The sequence below is a fragment of the Scophthalmus maximus genome, chromosome 13, assembly GCF_022379125.1.
Source record: "Scophthalmus maximus strain ysfricsl-2021 chromosome 13, ASM2237912v1, whole genome shotgun sequence".
In the NCBI taxonomy this organism is placed as follows: Eukaryota; Metazoa; Chordata; class Actinopteri; order Pleuronectiformes; family Scophthalmidae; genus Scophthalmus; species Scophthalmus maximus.
This window is the reverse complement of record NC_061527.1, coordinates 22265562-22289565: the sequence shown is the minus strand read 5'-3', so window position 1 is coordinate 22289565 and position 24004 is coordinate 22265562. Positions and strand designations below refer to the sequence as shown.

At 43.7% G+C, this 24004-nt stretch overlaps 4 protein-coding genes across 4 annotated transcripts; 2 read left to right on the top strand and 2 right to left on the bottom strand.

Annotated features, from left to right (window-relative positions):
- Positions 1 to 3931: 3931 nt before the first annotated feature.
- On the bottom strand, positions 3932 to 9716 carry scp2b (sterol carrier protein 2b). The gene is made up of 5 exons (XM_035648492.2): positions 9560 to 9716; positions 8338 to 8428; positions 7116 to 7245; positions 6801 to 6880; positions 3932 to 4593 (listed from the first exon to the last, which is right to left on the bottom strand). The coding sequence occupies exons 1-5, from the start codon at positions 9580 to 9582 to the stop codon at positions 4498 to 4500; spliced, it is 420 nt and encodes a 139-aa protein (XP_035504385.1). The 5' UTR covers positions 9583 to 9716; the 3' UTR covers positions 3932 to 4497.
- Positions 9717 to 11927: 2211 nt separating this feature from the next.
- Positions 11928 to 17516, top strand: cpt2 (carnitine palmitoyltransferase 2). Its single transcript, XM_035647723.2, has 5 exons — positions 11928 to 12406; positions 14007 to 14087; positions 14169 to 14275; positions 14374 to 15684; positions 16574 to 17516. The coding sequence occupies exons 1-5, from the start codon at positions 12225 to 12227 to the stop codon at positions 16900 to 16902; spliced, it is 2010 nt and encodes a 669-aa protein (XP_035503616.1). The 5' UTR covers positions 11928 to 12224; the 3' UTR covers positions 16903 to 17516.
- An 824-nt stretch (positions 17517 to 18340) lies between these two features.
- magoh (mago homolog, exon junction complex subunit) lies at positions 18341 to 20624 on the bottom strand. Its single transcript, XM_035647724.2, has 5 exons — positions 20436 to 20624; positions 20029 to 20087; positions 18913 to 19023; positions 18650 to 18732; positions 18341 to 18570 (listed from the first exon to the last, which is right to left on the bottom strand). The coding sequence occupies exons 1-5, from the start codon at positions 20524 to 20526 to the stop codon at positions 18471 to 18473; spliced, it is 444 nt and encodes a 147-aa protein (XP_035503617.1). The 5' UTR covers positions 20527 to 20624; the 3' UTR covers positions 18341 to 18470.
- Positions 20625 to 21296: 672 nt separating this feature from the next.
- On the top strand, positions 21297 to 23566 carry aatf (apoptosis antagonizing transcription factor). Its single transcript, XM_035648336.2, has one exon. It carries the CDS (start codon positions 21373 to 21375, stop codon positions 23041 to 23043), a length of 1671 nt encoding a protein of 556 aa, XP_035504229.2. The 5' UTR covers positions 21297 to 21372; the 3' UTR covers positions 23044 to 23566.
- The last annotated feature ends 438 nt before the right edge of the window (positions 23567 to 24004 follow it).

The following is a 24004-nucleotide window of genomic DNA, read 5'->3' as shown; positions in this document are numbered from 1 at the left end:
AGACACAGCTCCGACCTGACTGGGAGCCAAAAACAAAATTCTTTCCTTTTTTTCTCATATTTTGTTGTTCCCTTCCCCAACGTAGCAGGTCTTTACCAGCTTGAATGTTGGAAGTTTGGGTCGTGATAGCTTGGGGGGGGGGGGGGGGGGGGGGGGGGGGGGGGGGTATATATATACCTATATATATAGATATATCTTAACATTGTTTTCCTCTTTTTGTTAACAGAAAAACGTGTCCTGAGATCACTTTGATATTTGGAACACAGATGAGTCATCCTGGTCAAAAAGTTAAAGAGTGGCCTGCCAGAAAGAGGCGTCACTGCTTGTGGATAAGGCCTGGTTTTCGACAAGCCCACCTCCCGTTAGGCAGAGTGTGTGTGTGTGTGTGTGTGTTTCACAGAAATTGAATATATTGTCAATAATTCCATATATGTATCATCACCTGCAACAAAGAACCAATGTTTTTCCCTCAAATATAGTAACCTTAGGGGGACCCGAACTCCGTGTAAGTCACCATGTTCGCTACGTCGTGTTTCCACTGTGACTCGGGAGGCCGGAAAAAAATCACCACCCCGACTTTCCGGGGGTCCGAGTTCCGAGGTATAATGGAACGCAGCATTAAATACGCTTGCAGAAAACGGTCCAGAAGACGGCACATTGGCGTTGAATTTCCAGCACTGTGGGGATACCGGAAATGGAATTAGCGGTGCGCCTCCATAAAGTGTCCCCTGTCGGTTGCTCACTTGGTTGCGGTCACACCGGGGCTTTAAAGCTTTATTTCTTTTATTACTCCCTCTGAGAATAGTGTGTTCCAGGCATATTTCTCAAAAAACTGAACTAAGCCATTCCTTAATTTGTGCACCTTCTGCGCTCTCGTCCACATTGAACCACGAGGTGAAAGCTAGCTGGCGTTCTAAGTGTGGCTCGAGCTCTGACTGGCTGTCTTCTGATCCACTTTGATGAGTCAGCATCTGGGTAAGTCAGATACCACACGACTGAATGATGGAGGGGGGGGGGGGGGGGGGGGGGGGGGGGGGCTTTAAACTTTAGTGCAGTTGGTGCAGTTTGCTGTGGTTACATTTTTCTTGATTTCACATTATTTTAAAAACCAAGAAAACATATTTTTTTCACGATCCCCACTCCCTGCCCTCGTGTTCAACTTCTGTGATTGTCTGTTCCACCCCTCCACATGTCCTCCCCTAAGGTCTTTAGCATGCGTGCTCCCGCTTTCCTCGTCTGAGTCGTCTGAGTCAAGCGTACCAGCATTTTCCTTTTGTTTGCTGAACCTGCCAGAGCCTTGCTCGACTTTTGCCAAGCCCTTGTTATTTTTTGGGCTTTTGATTACTTGCCTGTCTGACAGCGTTTCTGTGAACCACACACTTTTTCCTGACTGTATTATATGATTAAAAATGGACAATTCAATAATGAATTGATATATTACTTATATCTATTCTTTTTAAATAACAAAAATGAAGTTTATTTTCTTGAAACAAACAAGGTGAAATGGAAAAGGAACTTGAACGAACACATTTTATTTGTAGATACTAGCATTCTGTGAGGATTTTTAAAAAGCCTGCTTTTTATTCAGATGTTATGTATGTGGGAAAATAAACCCTTGTCTCTTACGGTTTGCTGGTCAGTCTTAAAATGTTACAACCATTTATTCTCAACTTCACTGTTTCTAGATCTCTTTCTTTCTCGCAGGAGAGATGTTAGTAAAAGAGCAACCTATAAGTCCCCCAATGCATTTTCTGTAAAGCTAAACAGCCAATTATGTGTTAATGTCGGCTGGAAAAATGGCTTCATGTGTTCATGTGTCACTTATTTTCCCCCTTCATTTCCTGGAAAATGTCCAAACAATTTCCTAGACGGCATCTGGTCTTCGACAGTTGATTCCTTTGACATTTAAAGGGAAAGGAAGACTTGTTAAAAGGAAAATGGCGTTTCTAGCGTTGAAAACGTTCCTTAAAAAAACAGCTTTATTTCGATATGATTCCAACGCCTGGATGTTTCCTGAGCGATCGCAGAGAATATTTCAGTTGGCTTCCCGTATTATTTTTTTTGTCTAGAATATAAATCTCCCCCCAGGTAGGGAACTTTGGAACCTCTGATACCTATAGCTCAAGTCCTATGAGATCCTGTCGCCACTCGTTTTCCACTGAGCTCAGCTCTTTCAAGGGCCCCTCTTTTGCAACACGTACATGTAAAACGCGAAGCAAGCATTCGCGCCCAACGCGGTGTGTTTGTAATCTAAATGTGTCTCTATCAGTCATCGCCGTTAACTCACCCTCCTAAATGACCTTTTTTTTGTGATTATCGTTGCTCCAAACTACATTGGACTTGGACTTTAAGTCCACTGTGTGGGGCCGTTTGGAAAAAAAAGCCTAGAGCCTACATTTCCCATAATGCAGCATTTTAACATTGTTTGTTAGACCTTCCTTCTCTGGTAATTACCTGCATCTTTTAAAAAAAACTAAAACTCTACTTTGTAACGCAGACATTCAGTTGTAAACCCGTCTTCATCCAGCACAAGCCAAGATAACCCTGAAGACATCACTATGACATCACCGGGGGTTATTATAAGACATTATACAACCTTTTTAAAGGCTGAACAGTACTCTATGACAATGTATGTGACCCTCATGTGTACAATTGATGCAGGGCACACTTCAGACAGGAAAAATGTGAGCCATCACATTGCACATGTGCACATGTAGGAGCAACGGGTCCGTACGAAATCAACCTTGTTCTAAGAAAAGCGTGTTTTATTCGCCCTGTCATTGAGAAACACTACACTACCCCTGGTCCTAAAGTGTAACATCGACGTCTCTGATTAGTGGAGCTCACTGTTACTATGGAAAAAAAACGCTTATTACACCCGCGAACTTCATGTCGGCTAGTGACGCCGCGTTCCATTGTAAATTCAAGAAGAAGCTAATCTGTCCGTCGGAAGTCGTTGGAAATGCATTCGCAATGGTCTATGGGATGAGTAGTTCCTTCGCTCCTGAAATAATTATGTTCTCTTGTACCTTTGCCTTTTTTTTTTAGAAAAAAATGTTTGCTCAGAAAACGTTATTAGATTCATCTCGTAGCTTATTGGCTTGGTTCCAGGCTTAAAACTCTTTATGCGAGGCTTCTATGAAATGTCAATGGAGAAAATGAATGGGAAATTCATGCAAAAAACAAAAAAAGAGGGGGGTCACTTTTGCGCTCTTGTCAGCCGAGTTTTGAATAGAGGCTCGATGCAAACAGTCACCCAGCGCTTTATAATCCATTTTACAGCATTTTGCTCATACTCAGAGAGGCAGCCATTAGTGACCAATGAAAAAAACCAAACCTGCGTGTGGGACTACAGAGTGAGACTAGGCTTTGCCAAAGCTGCATTGGAATCTGGGTCAGAGCTAGTTAACAGATTTGTGTTTTTCGCCATGCTTCCCTGTTTACAAAGGAAAAACTACAGCGTGGCAGCCTGGAACCGAGCGGCTGCCGTGTTGGAAAAGTGCGAGGTTCTCCAAAAAGCCAAGTTCTGTCCCACCCGAACAGAGGACCATGAGTCACACTAATATAACCTCTAACAGGCCCCTTCAAACTGTGCGGCAGGGATCGTGAGTGTGTGTGTTAATATGTTGTGGAGAAGGGGAGGAGTGTGATCATTTACCCTGAATAAACACTGAGGCTGGTTTTAGGACATCTGGCCAATGTTTCCATTTTAACATCCATAAACTCAACATTACCATTTGATCATAGGAGGCCAGCATCTCAAAAGCACAGCGCCAGCTTGTTGTTGAATCCAATATTATGTGCCAGTTCACAGACAAACTGTCTTCATGTTTATGCCCGCAAAATTGTTAGAAAAATTAGTCAAGCCTGGGCGCTGAATACAGTCCCTGCTTTTGGAAAAGTGGAGGAAGAATAAAGACCGCCCGCTGGATCTTCCTGCACAGACACACTTTATTTATTAGAAATACTTCAGAGAGTCGTACAATAATGATACCACAGCGAAAACGTACAAGCCCACTTCCATTAAAAGTCGGGCAGCCACAGAGAAAAACATTTCTGCGATGTGATGGCTGCTGACTGCAAATCTGCAAATCTGAGACGAGGAGGCACTTACTGTAGACGGTCCACGATTACGGAAAATCCTCACTCTGCTCTTTTCTCAAAACATTTCCAAAAGATTTGATTAACAATTATTGAAAAGTGGACACATGACTGAATTAGTATCACAAAGTATAGGAGCACCTGTCTCTGCTCTAGTGTTCTGACAGTGTTATCGTAGGGAGGGGCTGCAGACGGGGACTTTATTAGAGAATTAAGTATCCATCTATGTTATTCGCCACTTAAGATTGGCGGGGCTACTAATCCCCTGGTCGTCAGTGAGGTCACTAGTCCGGTCCAGTGATGAGAAGGGTCGCGACCCTGTGACATTTCATCTGAAACCTGACTTGCTGTTAAATTCTTTGTGGTTCACTCTATCCGGCGGCGGCTAGGTCTCGTCTACAGCTTGGCTTTGCCGGGCTGCAGCTGCAGGCTCTGCAGCTTCATGGCCAGTCCCATATTTCCCGTGATCTTCAGCTTGCCCTGGAAAAACGCCTGGGAATAGAGAAAAGGGGGAAAGGAACGTCACCCGCACAGTTTCTGATTTTGATGTACGAGAGAAGAGAGAACTAAATATGCCGCTGCTTTAAAGAGTTGCCGTGGGAGATTAACTCAGGCCAGCGAAAGTGGGGCAACGGCAACAAGAGCTTATGAAATGTCAGGAAACTACATGGCACATAAACACAGTGTGCTGAGAGTTTAAAAAAAAAAAAAAAAAGAACGTTTGTAGAGTGGAATGATAAAAAAGGATTAGGGTGAATATGTCAACTACCCCGAGAGAGCAGGAGGTTTTGGAATACTAACTCTGTCTCTCAAGTTTTTTCCCCACCAGTTTCCGACAAATGGAAACTGCCCTTTGTATGAAAAACGTCACGCCAAAAGACAAATCCATCAATATTTTCTCAATGATGGAGGACTGTGTTCTTGGAACATGCTAGACGATTCTCCGCGACATGTGCGGTGCAGCGACAGCTTTTCTCCGCAGAGTAAACACGGTGAACGGCCGTGGACTGAAGGTAGAGCTGTGTCATCACATCGGTCTTCCAGTATAAATGACCTCGTGGTTCACCCCCGCCCTGTCACAAATATATATAGTTTTTGTGTGCAGCGCCACCCACCAGCACGTCTCTTAAGGTGTCGACGAGTGATGTTTACAAACCGCGCTAGCAGTGTGGTGCAGTCTGCACCATTTTTTGGCCGAAAACCCAGATTTTTTTTCCCAGCGCACACACAAAAGCGACAGCTAACGGACGTTGAGGAAATAGTCGCAGATTTTTCCAAACGTGCAGTGCTTTAGAATCGCCCCTTTAAGTCCAAATTTGAAGACATTGCCTTAAGGCGTTTCTGAGATATCTCTTTCAGGGGAGACAGATGGACGGGCCACCTGACAACTTGATGCCTCCGGCTACGACTGTCACACAGGAGGAAATAATGCATTTGTTTGGGACTATTTTCACTGGCAGATTAATATATTTTTCACGAATTTATGACCATTTCCAGATGCAGAAGGATGCATGTGTGAATGAATCTAAATAAACTACAGTGGCTGCATTAATACTGGGAAGGAACATGTCATTCAGTGCAGCTGTGCGTCTCCCAAATGTATTTTTCAATTGTTGTTGAAGCGTTGGAGCTCTATGGCACACAGGAATGTATGCATCAGGCTTTGAATACACACTTGTTGGCAGGTCCACTTCATTGGTAGCTTCCGCCTTTTCATGGGGTTTTGCTGACAATAGAGGCTGAAGCTTTGGTCTTCTTTCCTTTGCACTTTTTAAAAATTGAATGGACAGTTCTTTCTTTTTGCGAGGTAGCATGCAGGGGGGCCTGAATCGAGTTTTCCATCCAACACAGCAACAACCTCAAGACCTCAAGTCTGAGGGCCCTACTCCGGCACAATCGTCCAATGACAACACAGCACAGAATTTCCTTTGAGTATCATGCTGAAGTGCCATAAAAAACAAAAGCACGTGGCCGGGGTGGCTCAGTGGATAGAGCAGGCACACATATACTTTGAGGTTTATGCCTCAAAGTATGTGTGCCTGCGAACTCAAAGAAGTCCAGGGTTTGATTCCGACCTGTGACGATTTCCTGCATGTCTTCCCCCCTCTCTCTCCCCTTTGTCACCTAGCTGTCCTGTCAAATTAAAGGCGGAAAAAGCCCCAAAAAATAATCTACAATTTAAAAAAAACAAAAAAAAAACACTATATACAATAGCAGGTATATTAGTCCCTACAGAAATATTTTTAAAAGATAATTTAAGTGTATTCAAGGTATAAGCTTTATTGACTCTTTTTTTTTTAAGAGATAAAGAATAATGTCTTTCTTGAGTTCATAAAAAATAATCTGCTTACATATTGCAGAGGTGGGCATGGTTCAGGCACTCAGCTGTAAGTGAAGCACCTGCTAATTTTGATTCTTCCTCTCCTGAACAAGTAAGTTGATTAATCAATATTCAGGAATGGTTGCCTCCTTAACTAGTTTTGATTTTACCAGAAAGTATGAGATCCAGCTGCATCGCATTCAGTCTTGAATCTCTCCACAACCCCCAGCCAACCACCACCAGTTCACCCCACTCCTTTTATTCACTTCATTTATGTACATTTGGTTTGCACCCTTTCTTCTTCTCTTACTCTCTTAAAAGTGGGGAAAAAATAGTTCTACTGTTAATTTGTTGAAGGATAGCTTCTGTCAATACTCACAGTCTGTGGGTTCATCTTTCCCGTCATCAAAGCCAACAAATCCGTGTCCGTAATGGAAATGGTGCAGTCTGCTTTCTTAGCTGCAGAGCAGAAAATATAAGAACAGAATCCAACTCAAAGATAGGATTTAGATAAAAAGATAAAAAATGAAAAAAGGTGAAGCAAACAAACAGTCTGTGCAGGCCTTGAACTTCAATCTGCATTTACACCCACAGTTAAATATTAACGTGATTACGTCGCCACTATAGGTTTCCACTGTCATGTGAGAGAACGAGAAGTCCTGCTACGGTTCTCTAGGCCCGGGAGTTTTCTTACCCGTATCATTGTGAACACAGCCTTTGCCGTTCTTCACGTCCACAAACCACGTTGCCTCCTGTCCATCCGGCCCGTCCTTCACTTTAAAGGCAAACACTCCCCCTATCTTCTTCACAAACTGATCCCCCTCCTGTTGAAAATAAACATAGATTTGTTTGGGGTTTTTTTACAGTAAACTGGACAGTACCTATATAGCCACCTTTCCACCAAAAGAACCAGGAACTATTAGCGTTGTGGTGAATAAACCTATTGTGATTTGGCACAGGCTTCAGGGTCACAGTGATTTCTCGGGTTCGCTCCGACTGTAGTTTTGAGCGCTCGGTCGAGTATGATCTGTTCCCCCTCGATGTCAAACTCTCCTTGCTCTCGATTTTATTTTTTCAACCTGAAATACGTTGCGGAGTAAGGCTTTAGTTCCTAGTTCCTGGGTATAGTTCCTGCGGTGGAAACGAAAATGAAGATAATAACACAGACATAATAATGGTCTTTAAAATACAAATGAAAAATCACCTGATACATTGCATATATCATAGATACATGCAATATCCTCAGGAAATAATCTTTTGCAAAATTTTCCTCATTCTAAACTAATTTATACTTTGATTCAAAATTCCTGCAGGTATCACGGTCACTATGTATGTTCACTTTAGTTAATTGTTCTGTGCTATGATATGATGATATTTTCAAAAGAAGCTACTTTTTTGTAATTGTATGCGGGTGGGTTATGCTGCATTCCAATATACCCCGGAACTCGGGGCTTATCGTTCCGCCCTCCTCCTCCTCAGAATTTCAACTCAGGAAGTAGGGATAAAATCACCACCCCAACTTCCGCCTCTTTCATATGTGAATAAAGTTTTCACTACCTATATTTGCAGGTCTGCACTTGTCTTGGCTCCATTTTAACATTGCCGTTTACCGGATCGAGTCACGCTATTAGCTATGAACCTGTTTTTCAACACACATTCAATAACTGAATATGAGGGCGGGGGGGTTCATGGTCAGACCTAGAAACATTGAATATAACTGAATAGATATGTCCTTACAGGACACGCTGTTAATATAACAAGTATATTGATCAAAATCCAACAAGCATTCCTTTTTTTAAAAAACCACTGAAATGAAAAAAAGTCTCAGGAAGTAAAGAAAAAGTGAGAAAATATGAAGCCACGGGTCTGTAATTAAAAAACATGTTGTTTTCTACAGCAAAACCCATATGAATCACCTCCTGAAGCTTCTTGTCGATTTCCTGGAACACAGCGTGGGCCTTGAACCCCTCCAGCCCATCACTGGCGCTGGTGCCGATGGCTTGAATCCTTGATGGTGGTGGCGAAGGCAAAGGCGTGTGGAAATGTGAGCAGGAGGTCAAAAGGATTGTGATGGAAACAGAGCAGAGAAAGATGCATTCAATTAGACATTCATTTGTATGAAACGTGATTTTAATTCGGGGGACCATAGTGAAGGCAGCTGGACGGATCATCGGTGTCCCACTCCCCTTACTCCTGGACACCTACGAAACCCGCCTCACCCGCAAAGCAACCAGCATTGTGGTGGCCCTAGCCACCCGTCACACAGCCTCTTCAGCCTCCTGCCATCTGCACATTTTCAATTTATTCTATTTATTTAGTTTCCTGTATATTTCACATACTGTAAAGTATTTCCTTTCTATTGCACATTTTCAATTCATTCATTTTATTTAGTTTCCTGTATATTTCACATATATAGGAAAGTATTTCCGTTATATTGCACATTTTCAATTTATTCTATTTATTTCGTTCGCTGTATATTTCACATACTGTACAGCATTTCCTTTCTATTGCACATGTGGTTTTGCCTTACTCTTACTTTTGCCCTATTTAGAATTGATTTATTGTATATATTACTTATCTTATTATTATTTTTTTGTTTTTTTTGTACTATTGCAACCGAGGGTCCGAGATAAACGGTCTTTTTATTTACTCTGTATGTCTGGAACAATATTGCAGGAATTGACAATAAAGTTGACTTGGAGCTCAGTGTGTGCTCACCCTTTGTCCACTTCGTATCACAAGATGTTAATAACCACGACACAAGGGCACATTGACAGTAGTGAAGCGTTCATATCTCTCTTTTACCGGTTGACACTGAACGTATCATTTTCAATGTGCTAGCTGGAACAGCTAGCTAGCCAAAGCCTCGTCAGTCGGCTAACTTTGACAGGCTGTGACGTTAGCCTAACGCCGTCACTCATGGCGAAAGAAAACAGCATTAAAACGTAAATGTATTATACATATATATATTATATATAATATATATATATATAATGTTTATGTGACATGTATTTCACCAACTCGCTAACTGTAACGTAACGAGACAGCTAAGGTGACTTATACAAGGGTGAATTATACAAAAATACACGAACCTCACAATGACTATATTATGCCGTGCACCGTTCAACAAATTCTTACCTGGGTTTTTGTCTTTCGGGCATGTTGTTATAACGTTAGGTGAACAGTGTGACACAGAGCGACTCACACTCCCTGGTGCAGGTTAGCTCGTATTTTACCTGCTGTTGTTTGCTAACTTCACTTCCGCGTTTCTTCCCACTTCCCCGGATCTTCAGACCCGATAAGTCGATGCCAGAACAACACAATATTAGATGACATAGAGTAACTATGTGATAACATGTGCAAAACTCAGTGGTTTTTGGGGGATTTTAGTTTTAGCCCATTCACCGATACATAACATACGTGACAAACTATCATGCAAATCATGCTGCTTGTGATTTAGATACCGTTGAATGGATTCCTAATGTATTTCTGGATGGCCATTGGTTTTCTGCTCATCTCAAATCAATGGGCAAACTTGCTTGAGGTGTGTGATCCATCATGGTTAACACCATCATCAGTATGCTTTAATAGCAGACTTTTAAAATCAATCTACTGAATCTACTAATCAATGTGCTAAAACTGGATTACAGATTAATGTGAGATTAATGTGTTGTCAGTCTTTAGAAGCGCTGTAACATAACATTTGCATGTCTATCCTGGCTTTCTCTGTTTAAATTGTGCACAACCACGGCTGTCCCAGGCAAATAAATCTTCATTTACGGTCCAATATCTGATACAAAAAGTGTACCTGCAAATTACAACCTCAATATCAGTACAGCTACCAAGCATTTCACCAAGGATTGGAAGAGAATATACTTATCAAGTGACTTTCCTCAGCACGGATTGTCATCAGAAGATTGCCATGGACGTTCCATCGGGATTTATTGCATATTTTCCGTTTCAATCACAAACCAAAGACTGATTGTTGTAGATGAAAAGGCATTCTCAAGGCTCCTCCTTTACAGCTGGGCAAATGCACCTTTAAATTAAATTCAAACGACGATGGACACTGTGAAATGAGATGGTGTTTTAGAGAGAGAGAGATAAGCATACGTGTCCAAATGTGCCCAACAGTTTGGCCGATCACCGGCCACTCCATATAATAATGTCATACACTCTGATGGGTGCATTGATGGGATCAGGCAGCCACAGGAGAGACAATTAAAGCATGCTGCTGTGTATATACTGTTGACTATGCATAGAGGGCAGGTCAGCAAATGACAGTGCTTCTAATGTGGACAGCATAAGTGACGGCAAACATCAGAAAACATCATCAGTCTAATGGAAGTGAAGTGAAGTGAACTATCACCCTCAAAGCTTTCGTAAAGAGGGGGTGGGGGTGGGGGGGATCAGATGGTTGGGACAGAGGTTGTTCCATGGAGGGGGGGGGGATTGAACCCAAGAAGACCAGAATAGCTGCTAACAAGGAGAACACTGCTCTCTGCTGGACATTATGACATGGCATGACAAGCTTAACTGAGAAACTGTTACACTCATTATATAGGGACCTGCCTGCTTCTGTGAATCATTACATGTCTGAGGGGTCATGATGCCTACTATCAGAATGACAATGGGATTTTTGTGGCGTGTGTTTTCAGTCACAGCGAATTAAGATTTCAATCATATTCAGTTAATCATGTTTTTACATGTGAGATGAGTCATATGATGACAGTCATGCTAACACAAAAGTTAGACTATTCAGTCTGGGTAAAAAAAAAAAGGCTTGTTTGAACCTGGAAGAAATGGGATTTTTTGTGTCAATATTTATATAACTATTTACTGCAAATAAGAACGTGAGGATTCACAACTCTGCTGGCAAGGAGATTGCCTCAGTTCCACCTACTCATGCGAGGCTGAATCATCAAACAAGTGGGGTTTTTTAATTGTTAAACTGGAAAAAAATTAGATTGACCCCTGTCTGGTTCTGCTCATGTTTGAAAGGACACTGGAATCACTCTCTGTCACATGTTAATAGAGCAGCATGTCATATTACTTGAGCATTGTATTGATCCGATGCACTCTGTCTAAGTAACTGTTGTTTATTTATTTACTTATTTATTTATCTGCTTTTGCTTTTTTTATTCTGGTGGGGGTATGTGCCCGGGGGTGGGTGGGATTGAGGGAGAGTGTCTGTTCATTGGTTTGGTGGTTCCTAATTTACAATGAGAACAATTGTTGGATGGATGACTATGAGTGTTTTAATATGTGAACCTCAATAAGCGAAGTTTGAAATGCATGCTGCTGCACTGTGGCCTGATCTGCCACTTGACCCCTGCCCCCTCACAAGGAACTCAAGTCACGTGACAACCGTTGCAGGTTGCACTTCCTGTTGTGAATTTAAAATTCTAAACTGGCAACTTCTTTTTTTTTTGTGGTTGTTGTATTTTCATGTTACTGTGTTTGCAGCAGGTCGGGGGGGGGGGGGGGGGGGGGGGGTTATTTTTTATTTTGTTTTTTTTTAATGCGGACTAACAGTGGGTTTTAACCCGTTGTTGTCAAACTGCTTCGGGAACACACAGGGGTCAGGCTAGGGGGAAGCTGTCAGCTAATGCTAGTGGCTAATGGCTAATGCTAGCTAGCTGTGCTGTGCTGTGCTGTGCTGTTTATCTGACAGTCCCCGGCGGCGTCTCGGTTTGGCTGCGGTGACAGCTGGGACCTCTTTAGTTTAAACCTATTTGCACGAGCTTCAATTACTCGGTGTGCCTTCGGTCGATACACGCACCAGGTATTCGACAGCACTACCATGGCCAGTCTGCTCTCGATGCAATGCGTCGCCTCCCTGAGGAAATGCAGAGGGCTGGTTCGATCGAGGACCGCAGCCCTCGGCGTCGACGCGCGAAACTACAGCGGCAAAGAAGCGGCCGCCAGCGCCTATCTGCACAGGAGCGTGGTGCCGTCCATGCACTACCAGAAGAGTTTACCCAGGTAAGGAAGAAACCGGGAATTGTTCTCATGAATTTCTTTTTTTTTTTCTTCTTTTTTTTTCTATCAGGCGACACCAACATGACAGGTTTTAATTCAACGCAACGGTGGTCTGCTGTGAATATCGACTGCCTTGGGGATGTCAGGGGGGAGTTTAGCAAGACGTTTCCGGGTTAGAATGGGTGGCCCACTGAGCTTTTAGATGGATGTAGGTGAGAGTGCACAATCGACTCGCGCTCGATGACCGCTAGGGGGCGGTGACGGCGCTTGGCATCTTAAACCCCCGCGTGTCCCCTTGATCAGCATCACCTACATTATTCAAAGCAGTGACATCTCACAGTAAACCAAGCAAGGTCATCTTATCTTTGACAGGCCGAAACAAGCTTTGAGCAGCTGATGTCGCGCTCGAGGTGTGACATAGTCGCGGGGAGATGACGACAGTACTCAAAGCTCAGTACACTACAGAGACCGGGGATGGGCAGACTGTCTTGGTGCGCCGAACACTGTGAGCCTGTTGATCTGTGTAGCGAACCGGAAGTCTCTTCAACATTGAGCTCTTATAATAAATACTTCTGCTTAAGACATCCAAGGTTTCCGTCTCCCTGAATCAGCGTCCACTCCATCAATTATTCCATTTCAGATGGCACTATGAACACAGGTCTGTAAAGCTTAATCCTTAGTGAATAGATGACCCTAGTCTCAAGAAGCTCGGCAGGAGGTGAGTTTTCAACATGACAAGAATGGGGGGAAAAAAGTAAAAAAAATATGAAATGGACGAGTTTGTCCCCTGACTTGAACCTAATGGAACACCTTGGGAAATATTATAAAGAAGAAGGTAGAACATCAAACTCCCTCCAGCAAAGAGCAGCTGAATGGACTCATCTGTGAAGAATCTGTGTTAGACTGGGATCATCCACGAGAATCCGATCGGTCATCAAAAATAAATGGTAAATGGACAATATTCATATTAGGGCTGCAACTAACAAATAATCTTTCGGTTATTTAATTTGATTACCTGTTTGGTCCATAAAATGTCGTAAAATGCTGATCGTGTTTCCCAAAACTCCAAGATGATGTTTTGTTTTGTCCACACACCAAAGATATTTAGTTTATTAAATCGATTATCAAAATAGTTGGCGATTAATTTAGTAATCGATTACTAATCGATTAACTGTTGCAGCTCTAATTTATATAGCACTTTTCTAGTCTTATCGACCCATTCACCTGATTGTCTTGCCCAAGGACACATGGGCTAGCAGACTGGGGGAAGGGGTGATCAAACCGCCAACATTCAGGTTAAACGACGGACGCCTCCTGAGCTAGAGCCGCCCAGACGCACAAAATGTTAAAACAAAAAAATGACAGGAGTCTCACTGATGATGGACATACTGACTTTTGATGTCCCTGTTGACCTTTCGTTACAATTAAAAAGGTCAAACATTTATGTTAAATTGGGCTTTGGTCAAAAACATAGAATCATATCAAATGGACAGGGTTTCTTATGAATATTTTAGTGAGCTTCTCAGTTTTGTTGCATACTGTAACAGTCACTGGACTGTTAAAATGCTGAAATGTCTCTTTGATTATTCTGATAATTGTTCAGGCTACCCATACCTAAGCTGGAGGATACTATCAGGAGGTATCTAGCTGCCCAGAGGCCTCTGTTGGATGATGACCAGTTCAGGTATGTTTCACTTAGCAACTCAACCCTTTTCTTTTCATTAATGGACAATACCAACAATTCACATCTTTCGTGTGCCCTCAGAACAACAGAGAGACTTGCGCAGGATTTCCAGAGCGGTGTAGGGAAACGGCTGCACGAGGAACTGGTGGCCCAGGACAAAAACAACAAACACACAAGCTACATCTCAGGTCGGCACATTTCTTGATGAGCGTCAACCGGAGGTTGAAGCATCTCAAACGCCTACGATTACTAATGTCACCGGTTGACTTTTGGCTTTTTGTTTCAGGCCCGTGGTTTGACATGTACCTGTCTGCGCGTGACTCGGTGGTGCTGAACTTCAACCCCTTCGTGTGCTTCAATCCCGACCCGAACGCAGAGTACAACGATCAGCTGGTGCGGGCGACGAATATGGTGTGTTCGGCCGTGCGCTTCATGAAAACGCTTCGTGCCGAGTTACTGGAGCCAGAGGTGTTTCACCTGAACCCGGCAAAGAGCGACACGGATGGCTTCAAAAAGTTTATCCGCTGGGTCCCGTCCTCGCTGTCCTGGTACGGAGCGTACATGGTGAACGCTTACCCTCTGGACATGTCCCAGTACTTCCGCCTCTTTAACTCAACTCGGATTCCCAAGCGCGGGAGAGATGAGCTCTTCACTAATGAGAAAGGGCGACACCTCTTAGTCATGAGAAACGGCAACATGTATGTCTTTGACATCATAGACAGAGATGGGAATTTAGTGGAGCCGGCAGAGATCCAGGCCCACCTGAGGTACATTTTGTCCGACCCGACGCCCGCGCCCGCCTTTCCTCTCGGGGTGCTGACCAGCGAGAACAGGGACGTGTGGGCCGAGCTGAGGGAAACGCTGGTAGCCGCCGGGAACGCAGAGAAAGTAAAGATTGTGGACAGCGCGGTTTTCTGTCTGTGCCTGGACGATGAGAGCATGCAAGACCACATTCACATCTCCCGCAACATGCTGCACGGCGATGGCTGCAACCGGTGGTACGACAAGTCCTTCAGCATCATCATCGCCAAGGACGGGCAGGCGGCCATTAATTTCGAGCACTCCTGGGGCGACGGGGTAGCCGTGCTCCGCTTTCTGAACGAGATCTTCAAAGACACGACGGAGCGGCCGCTGGTGCACCCGGACTCTGCCGCCGGCGCCGCCTCCGTGGATTCGGCCTCCGCCGTGCGCACACTGCAGTTCACACTGGACGGCAAGCTGGAGAACGGCGTCAAAAAAGCGAAGGAGAACTTTGACTCGGCGGTGTCGAAGCTCGCTGTCGACGCCATCGAGTTCAAGAAGGGTGGCAAGGAGCAGCTGAAGAAGAACAAGCTGAGTCCGGACGCCGTAGCCCAGCTGGCCTTTCAGATGGGCTTCCTGAGGCAGTACGGAGAGACGGTGGCCACGTACGAGTCGTGCAGCACCGCAGCGTTCAGGCACGGCCGCACGGAGACGATCCGCCCGGCGACCTTACACACCAAACAGTGTTCGCTCGCCTTCGTTCGTCAGCCAGGCCAGCACAGCGTGGAGCAGCTCCAGGCCATGCTCCACGAATGCTCCAAATATCATGGGCAGCTCACCAGGGAAGCAGCTATGGGTGAGAATAAGACAAATCTACATTTGTTTTCAACAATTCATGACATGGACTATTTATTGCTGTCTCACAGATGAACAATTGTAGTGTGTTTATGAACATACCATAAAAAAGCCATGTTTCACCTGCAGTCGTTACACTCTTATGTATGCATGCAGAGAATTTTTTTCTCCTCATTTTCTCATTTTCTCACACACAACACAGGTTGGTCAAAACCAGCTTAGAATTATGACATACAATCAAAGTGAACAGCAGCAATGGTGTCAACTAGGGATGCAGTGCAGATTGAGCCCAAACTTAAGCTATCAATTTTAAAGATTGTATAGTCACAGAATGGGCTTCTGTTTTGAGGTAATTTTGATAAGCACGTGTAGTGTACTAATTTTGGCACATTTACTGTGAATGTACAGTTATTATTTTCCGGTTTAATTGATGTAAAGTTGTACAACACACTTTTCCAATGTTCCCTGTGAACAGAAGTTACGTTTAGTTACTCTGTCACTTGGTTGTGGGTATTATTGTTATGATCTATGGTGATCAGGGAGAGCCTCACCCAAGCCTGTTTATTTTGCACAAGGAATTAATATTTCTATAATTTCAAGCTTTGTATTTTATGTCTGCATTTGCCAGTGGGCCAACAAGATAAGAGTGATGCATAATAATATGTTAATTCCACCACAGGAGAGACTTGATGATCCCTGCAATTAGGTGTGGGAAGCAAGGGTATATATATATATATATATATATATATATATATATGTATGTATTATTGGCCAAATAAGTTGTGAAATATCGGCAGGTTGGCAAAAAATAAAAAACACTATTGTGCATCCCTGTAGTCAACACATTTTTTTTTAGAGCTGCTAACCACTCCTATTGTCTCTGTCACCAGGCCAAGGTTTCGACCGGCATCTCTTTGCCCTGCGGTACCTGGCCAACTCAAAGGACCAGCCTCTGCCTGGCCTGTACGCCGACCCAGCCTACGCCGCCATCAACCACAACATTCTCTCCACCAGCACCCTCACCAGTCCAGCCGTTAACCTCGGCGGCTTTGCCCCGGTTGTGCCCGACGGGTTTGGCGTGGGCTATGGCGTCCATGATGACTGGATCGGCTGCAACGTGTCCAGCTACCCGGCTCGCAACGTCCACGAGTTCCTTCAGTGTGTCCACAAGTCTTTAGAGGACATCTTCACAGTCTTGGAGGGAAAGCCTCTCAGTTAGGAAAACAAAATGTGGTCATCGAACGAAAAACAAATAATGTAGTTTAATTTTTATTGTACAGCAAAGGCGAGTGCAGAAAGAGGATGTGAGAACTATATTTTTTAAACCATGGGAGAATAAAAGAAGAAATCACAGCATTAAGGTTTAAAGTCATTCAGAAAATGAACGATGCCACACAGGTTGGGATGGTGAAGTTATTATTTGAAGCAGTTTGAAAATTTTAGTGGGAATAATAAGACGTCTTTCTCTGAAGTTTGTGAACGGCTATGCATTCTGACACAACTGTACTGTAGCATCAAAAATGGTGAAAAGTAAAACAACGTCGGGTTACTCATTTCAGATGTAGATCTTCTCTGCAATACAAATCACAGTATGTACTGTATGGAGACAAATGCTGTGCCTTATCAAAGAGATGGGCATTTCACCCAAAGCGTTTACTAATGTCACTACATGTTGGTCATCATCACCGTTTGTCATTTGCAGCCTTATTGGTGTGGGTGAATGTAAGCTGTGCACAAAACTTGATTGTTTTGCTAATTTATTTCAAATGTTTCTGTTGCTGCAATACTTTCCTGTTGAAAATAATTTAAATAAAACGAAATTGGTACACACGAGCAGAGTCTTTGCCGTGATCATTGAAAACTAAGCCTCAAGTGTTTATGGCATAGACTAAAATAAAACGGACAGTCACGATGAAGCCAAATGCAGGAGTGCCCAAACCTGTTTTCTTTCAAATGACCCGCAGAGTGCAACCTGACTGGTCGCAAAAAGATGTCCGTTTCTATCGAAGTATGAGAAAATGTCTATTTCTCACTTAATTTATAACGTCAGTGAACATTTAGGTGCCTGTTTGTTTCAGCTTTAGAAAATAACCACCATGAAACACTCAGATTTAAAATAAAACAAATCTGTTTTATTTCTCTGATTTCATTATTTGTCCCCACTGACGCCGCTCTCTCTCACCATTCCCTCTTTAACTCACTCGCTCTCTCTTGATGTACAGGAGGTGGAAACTGAAACTGTGTTCTGCCCTGAACCACGAAAACATACAGCTCTCATGGCTGACTGATTCTCAGAGCATGATAGCAAAATAAAAGGAACGGCTACCAAAGCGCACCTTAGATCCACAACCAACCCCGACTATTGCTAACTGAGCTGGATAGTATTTACTGTGGTAATCTAATAAGTAACATTTGAAACGGTAGAACTAACTGTCAGGAATTCCACAGTGGTTTACGGTCTAACAGGTAACTGTTTCATCCCTAGTTGAGTCGTGGATATCGTGTGATTGACATATATTACTGTTCAATAGGTGCATGGTTGCAAGTGTGGATGAACGTGCAGTGGATGAGCGCTAAGTCAGGCCCCCCACCCCCTGCCGCGTCGGATATAGTTACTTTGGCACTGGCGCTATCCTAGCAAAGAACACTTAAACCGCTAAGATTTTCCTCACCCTTTATTTAAAATAAAAAAACTGTTCCATCAAAAGCAAATGTACAAAATGCGGTAGTTCAACAACAGAAACATCAGCTAAAGCAATTAAAACGAACAAATCCAGATTTTTTTTTTTAGATGGGCTTGATCTTGAAGTGCAGGCCGATGAGACTGAAGACGAGACACTTCAGATCTTGCACCAGGTAGTAGAACACGCGAAGACCTTCGGGGTCCCTGAAACAGAGTGTGACCTTAGAGCTACAACCATTCGTCAGTATAAATATACAGTTACTTCAAACTCAGAAGTACTCACTTTGACTGGTTGACATCAATCAGGGAGCCAATTTTGGAAGTTGTGAATGAAATGTGTTCGTCACCAATGACGATCTCCAGTTCCTGTGATTGTCAAGCACACATGCAGGAAAGTTACTCTAAATCTGATCAGCCATGACAATTATATCAAATGAAAATATACATTTTTGAAATAGTCTGTATTTATAATTTATGACATTTATGGAATCTGACAGGTCACAGAATGCGATGCCGTTTTGTTTTCTGTAAAAAGAAGTCATATACCTGTCTGCCCACTCTGTCGGGAGGCGGCCACAGAGCATCGTCTTCCTTGGTGATCTCACTGTCATCGATGATCCTCTTCAGCTCCTCCATCACACTCTTGTGTACGTACGCCTGGGTTGGAACACAGTAAACCGATGAACTGGGTTTTTACGCTTTGAGCATTTAGAAACTGAGATAAGATAAAAGCTGAGACTAGATAATGATAATGTTTTTAATGTTCACTCTGTTGTAACCGGGAAACAATGAACATCTCTACCAGGGTTCCTACACATTTTCCATTTCAGAATTCCAGACTCAATTTCCTTCTTCTCTGCAGATTTTTCAGACCATATTTGACATTTGAGTCCAAATAGCTAAATGTTTATTGGATAAATTTGTCAGGGCCACAGGGATCATGTGGCCCTGACATGAATATCATAAGTTATTTTTAATAATATTATTACATAAGTAAATATAAGTAATACGTAATTATAATAAGTAATTATTACATAAGTAAATATGAATATGATAAATCATTTAAAAAATCTGTGTGCTTAAGTTGCACTTCATACACAAAGTTACGGTTTCGCCAATTACTGGATACTTCCAATTCGGACGTTACCTATTCTAGGACCGATTCCTATATTCAAAGATTGATATTTCAACTCCGTAATTTGGGGTAAATGTGTATTTTATCATCAAAAGAGGGGACGGTGCAAAGTAACTAGCTATCACCAGGATAATCTAAATAATGCCCGATTGATAGGAACTACTCATGTTACTGTTTAGACTTGAGTCTGGAAACAAAAATATTTTCCCATACTAATCTGGACCTGTAAATTACTAAATCAAATTTCATACTTTCCCATACTGCGTAGGAACCCTACTACTTACATTGCCATTGTGATCAACCAGGCCCTTGTTTACATGCCGCACTGCATGAAAGCTTTTAACACAATGTGATATTCAATATCACGGAAGTCAAAGATTTGCCTTATGATACGAGGGCCGTTATGTTGACACGAGCAACTTGAAATTGCATCCCAGTTACCAAAAAGAGAGCCACACAACCTGGGCTGCCGATTGATCCGAGTTTACACTCAACTTAATCCAACAAACGGAATTGTCAGGACATACCTCTTTCCTGATCATGACGTCGTTCTTGTAGTTACTGTTGTTCGCATATCTCAGTTTACCTGCGAGAAGAAGAACAGAAGCAGAAGTTTGAATCAATGAGATCAACTTTCAACACAACGCACGCGTTTGTCACCTTCTCCTAAAGGCCTCGTGGCGCTACTGTGTGCAAAGACTAATAATTTTATCATTAAGGCATTTATAATAAATAGATGATTAGCCATCAGTTCAGTCTAATCACAAACTAATATTATTTCTCATGCAGTGGAAACCACACGAAAGAATTTGGCGCTAGCTTGTCGGTTAAGTAGGGCTGCGGCCTACCCAGCGCCCGGTGGCTGGCGACCTAGCGACGTTAGCTTAGCAGCAGGACGGCTAACACTCCTGTGTTGCCGCCAAATTGAACTTACCGTCGGGTCTGAATTCAAATTCCAGGAACTCGTGTCCAAACTTCCCCTTGTGCCCAACATAATATCTCAAATAGAAGTCGCTCGTTGACATATTTACTCTCCAGTAGGCGCTCTTTCGGGAGAAGTCGGCGGAACAAAACTAGCGAGCAAGAGCAGCCTGGAGCACAGACACCCAGGTACGCATGCGTAAAAGTTAATAGCGGCGGTTAACTTCCAGTGCCCCGGGATCTGTCTTTCAGGAACTTCTTACTGTACTGTGGCGGTAACCGAAATTTCCATTTTTTGTTCATCCCATTTGAGTACATTAAATTAATGTATAATTTGTTTCATGCTTTTATTTGTCAGTTTACCCGTGGACTCAAATTTCCCCATTAGCCAAAATTTACCTCTTATTCACCCCCAGGACATTTTTATGCTTAATAAAGCGTTTTTATGAACATTATTTTTGGTTTTGCATTAAAGGCGTAAGGATTTGAAGTAAAAAGTTGTTTTTGCAAAAATGTACATCTGGTTAACACAGTCAAAATATTTTTGACTGATATTTGCTGTTTTGTGGGAGGTTGTGGAGTTTAAAAATACTTCAGTTATTCAAAAATAATAATCACAAAGAAAACCTTTTTCTATTTATTATTTTGTGTTAAACTTTAATGTGTATCAATGCATAGACCTTTTATTTGATTGGCCCGTACTAATATTGTGGGTCTGGAAATATTATTGTTTCCCTAATGGGGTTAATTGATAATTCTATGGTATAAGTCAAACAAGTCTTCTCAACGTACAATAAATATGCTGCCCGAGAAGCGGTTCTGCCTGAAAGACACAACCCAGGGAAAAATAATTGACAATTCCGTCGCATTTTACTAACGTCATCACCTTCTGCAGCTCGGTGCAGTCCCGTCTACATCACACGTGTGGTTGCCCGTAAGACGTGTCCCCAATGGCAGGCTCGTTTTCTCAGCAGCTCGAGGATCTGTTGAATCCTTTGCCCAAATTCGCCGACCCAGAGGACGATGGTGACGAGACGACCAAAGCCAGAGTCGTCGACAAGTTCAATGAGGACGACGACGACGACGACGAAGACGGACTCGGCCTCAGTGCCCTGCGGAAGCACAACACATCCCTGCTCTCGGACACAGACGGGCGCTACGTGGGGAAAGCTGTCTCTCGTAAACAGCTGCTGATGGATATTGGAGGATCCGGTGAGGAGGATGAGGAGGAGGATGATATTGATGATGATGATGATAGGGATAAGGAGGAAGAGGGTGGTAGCATAGAAGGGCAAGAAGGTGATGATTCTATGGTGGATGAAGAGGCAGATGATGATGACAATCTGGAGGAAGATGAAGATGATGATGATGAGGAGTTAGTGGGTAAGAAGAAAGGTTCTGACATGACCTTCCCTCAGGGAGTGGACTTCCACAAGCTGACAGAGGGCATGGACGACCTGGGGGTGAGTGAAGATGATGCTGGTTATGACGACAGTGCAGAGGAGACTGAAGGCAGCGACGAGGACGACGCCTCCGATGACGATGACATGGAGGATGACGGAGATGGCGATGAGGAGGGAACTGTGCGCACGTTTTCTAAAGAGAAAATAGACGAGGAGGTGGAGAAAGGCAAAGCCGTCAAGAACCAGCTGGCCCTGTGGGACCAACTGCTGGAGGGACGGATCAAAATCCAGAAAGCGCTGGCAACAGCCAACCAGCTTCCACAGCCGCAGACTCTCCCGGAGTTCAGGAGGAGGGGCGGTGGCGAGGTTGCGGGGGCGCTGAAGAACACCCACAAGGCTTTGAAGGCTCTCCAAAGGTCCCTGCTGGAGCTGCACGACCAGCTCCTGTGCCAGAACGCGGACACGAGGCCCATCGCTGTGGGGAAGACCGGGGCGCAGGGTGAGGACGAGGAGATTAACAGTGACGAGGACGAGGAGGCGCCAGCGCAGGAGGCCGGAGCACCCAAGAGAAAACTGGAGATGGCGGAGTACCCGGACTTCATGGCCAAGCGCTTTGCCGCCTTCGAGCCTTACCGCAACGCCACGCTGCAGAAGTGGCATGACAAAACGAGACTGACCATGGGTAAGAGCAGCAAGGGCTTCGGGGCCTTTGATAGGAACATATTGACTCAGGTGGAGCAGGTGCTGATGGACAAAGAGCGGCTGGTGCGGCGCACACAGACCCGTCGCTCTGAATACAGAGTCCTGGGGAAGAAGGAGGCCTCTGCTCTCGCCTCCGAGACTGTCCCCGCTGAGGGCGAGGCGGCGGAGCACCAGCTGAGGGCCAACACACACCTCAAAGACGTGGACGCGGACATATTCGACGACGACGACTTCTACCACCAGCTGCTCAGAGAGCTCATCGAGCGCAGGACGAACGCGGCCGATCCCAACGACCAGGTGGCCATGGGCAAGCAGTGGCTGGCCATCCAGAAGCTGCGCAGCAAGATCAAGAAGAAGGTGGACACCAAAGCCAGCAAGGGGCGCAAAGTGCGATTCCACATCCACAGTAAGCTGATGAATTTCATGGCCCCCGTCGACCAGAGTTCGGTGAGCGACGAGGCACGCAGCGAACTGTACCGCGGTCTCTTCGGTCAGAGCTCCTGTGTCAGGGAGTGACGCTGAGGAGGTTCCCCCATGGAGCGGAGGCTCAGTCCCGGGATACGAACAAAGCAGCGACTTCTCCACATACGCAGGAATGATGTAAAGCAGCAAGTTCGGAAGAGAACAGAGACGGGGCCTGCTGTTCGTCAGGAGAGCCTCTTCCGGCTGGGCGGGACAGTTACAGTGCTCTTACCTTGCAGCAATAAACTGGACTCAGAGGGGACACAGTTCTAAAGTAATACTTTAATTCTGAGGAACATTTCCATTGTGTGTTGGCCAGTTTGTGATTAAAAATGTAATTTGTACGCAAGTGCATGTTAGGTGGACTAGAAGGAAACAAATGTCTAATGTTTTTTTCTGTCATCAATCTCATAATTCAAGTAAAGTGTAAACTTAAAATTTCCTGGTGTTTTTTTTACATCATGTGCTGTCCTAACTCCATATAACAAACTTTACAGTATACTAATCATTGTTCTATACTGCTTTTGCAGTTGATATACACATCAGGGCTGCAACTAAAGATTATTTTCATAATCGATGAATCTGGTGATTATTTTCTCCATTTACCGATTAGTTGTTTGGTCCATAAAATGGTGAAAAATATCGATCGTGTTTCCCAAACCCCAAGATGATGTTTTGTTTTGTCCACACACCAAAGATATGTGGTTTACTGTCATAGAGGAGCAAAGAAACCAGAAAATATTCACATTCAAGCTGAAATGATAGAATTTTGACTTTTTATTATTAACTGTTGCAGCTCTAATATACATACAGCAAAAATATTTTTAAAACAAAATTTGATTAAATCTCTTTTTTGTTTGATGTTCCTGCAGCTAGTGTTCCACCATCGGTTACACCTTTTTTCCGGCTGTGAATAGTTCTTTTCCTGTAAGCATTGCATTCTGGGAGAATGAATTAACTTTTTTTAAAGTCTGCATGCTGACTTTTGAATATATTTTGTTTCCTCACTTCTCCA

What these genes read in the sequence shown, in the direction of transcription:
- scp2b (XM_035648492.2), bottom strand. Translation starts at nt 9,582, where the DNA reads ATGCCCGAAAGACAAAAACCCAG. An exon ending in TCGACAAGAAGCTTCAGGAG is followed by an intron (nt 7,246 to 8,337) that starts GTGATTCATATG and finishes TATTTTCAACAG; the next exon opens with GAGGGGGATCAGTTTGTGAA. An exon ending in GAAAGATGAACCCACAGACT is followed by an intron (nt 4,594 to 6,800) that starts GTGAGTATTGAC and finishes CTCTATTCCCAG; the next exon opens with GCGTTTTTCCAGGGCAAGCT.
- cpt2 (XM_035647723.2), top strand. Translation starts at nt 12,225, where the DNA reads ATGGCCAGTCTGCTCTCGATGCAATGCGTCGCCTCCCTGAGGAAATGC. An exon ending in TTGGATGATGACCAGTTCAG is followed by an intron (nt 14,088 to 14,168) that starts GTATGTTTCACT and finishes GTGTGCCCTCAG; the next exon opens with AACAACAGAGAGACTTGCGC. An exon ending in ACACACAAGCTACATCTCAG is followed by an intron (nt 14,276 to 14,373) that starts GTCGGCACATTT and finishes TTTTTGTTTCAG; the next exon opens with GCCCGTGGTTTGACATGTAC.
- magoh (XM_035647724.2), bottom strand. Translation starts at nt 20,526, where the DNA reads ATGTCAACGAGCGACTTCTATTTGAGATATTATGTTGGGCACAAGGGG. An exon ending in ACGTCATGATCAGGAAAGAG is followed by an intron (nt 19,024 to 20,028) that starts GTATGTCCTGAC and finishes GTTCCAACCCAG; the next exon opens with GCGTACGTACACAAGAGTGT. An exon ending in ATTGATGTCAACCAGTCAAA is followed by an intron (nt 18,571 to 18,649) that starts GTGAGTACTTCT and finishes ACTCTGTTTCAG; the next exon opens with GGACCCCGAAGGTCTTCGCG.
- aatf (XM_035648336.2), top strand. Translation starts at nt 21,373, where the DNA reads ATGGCAGGCTCGTTTTCTCAGCAGCTCGAGGATCTGTTGAATCCTTTG.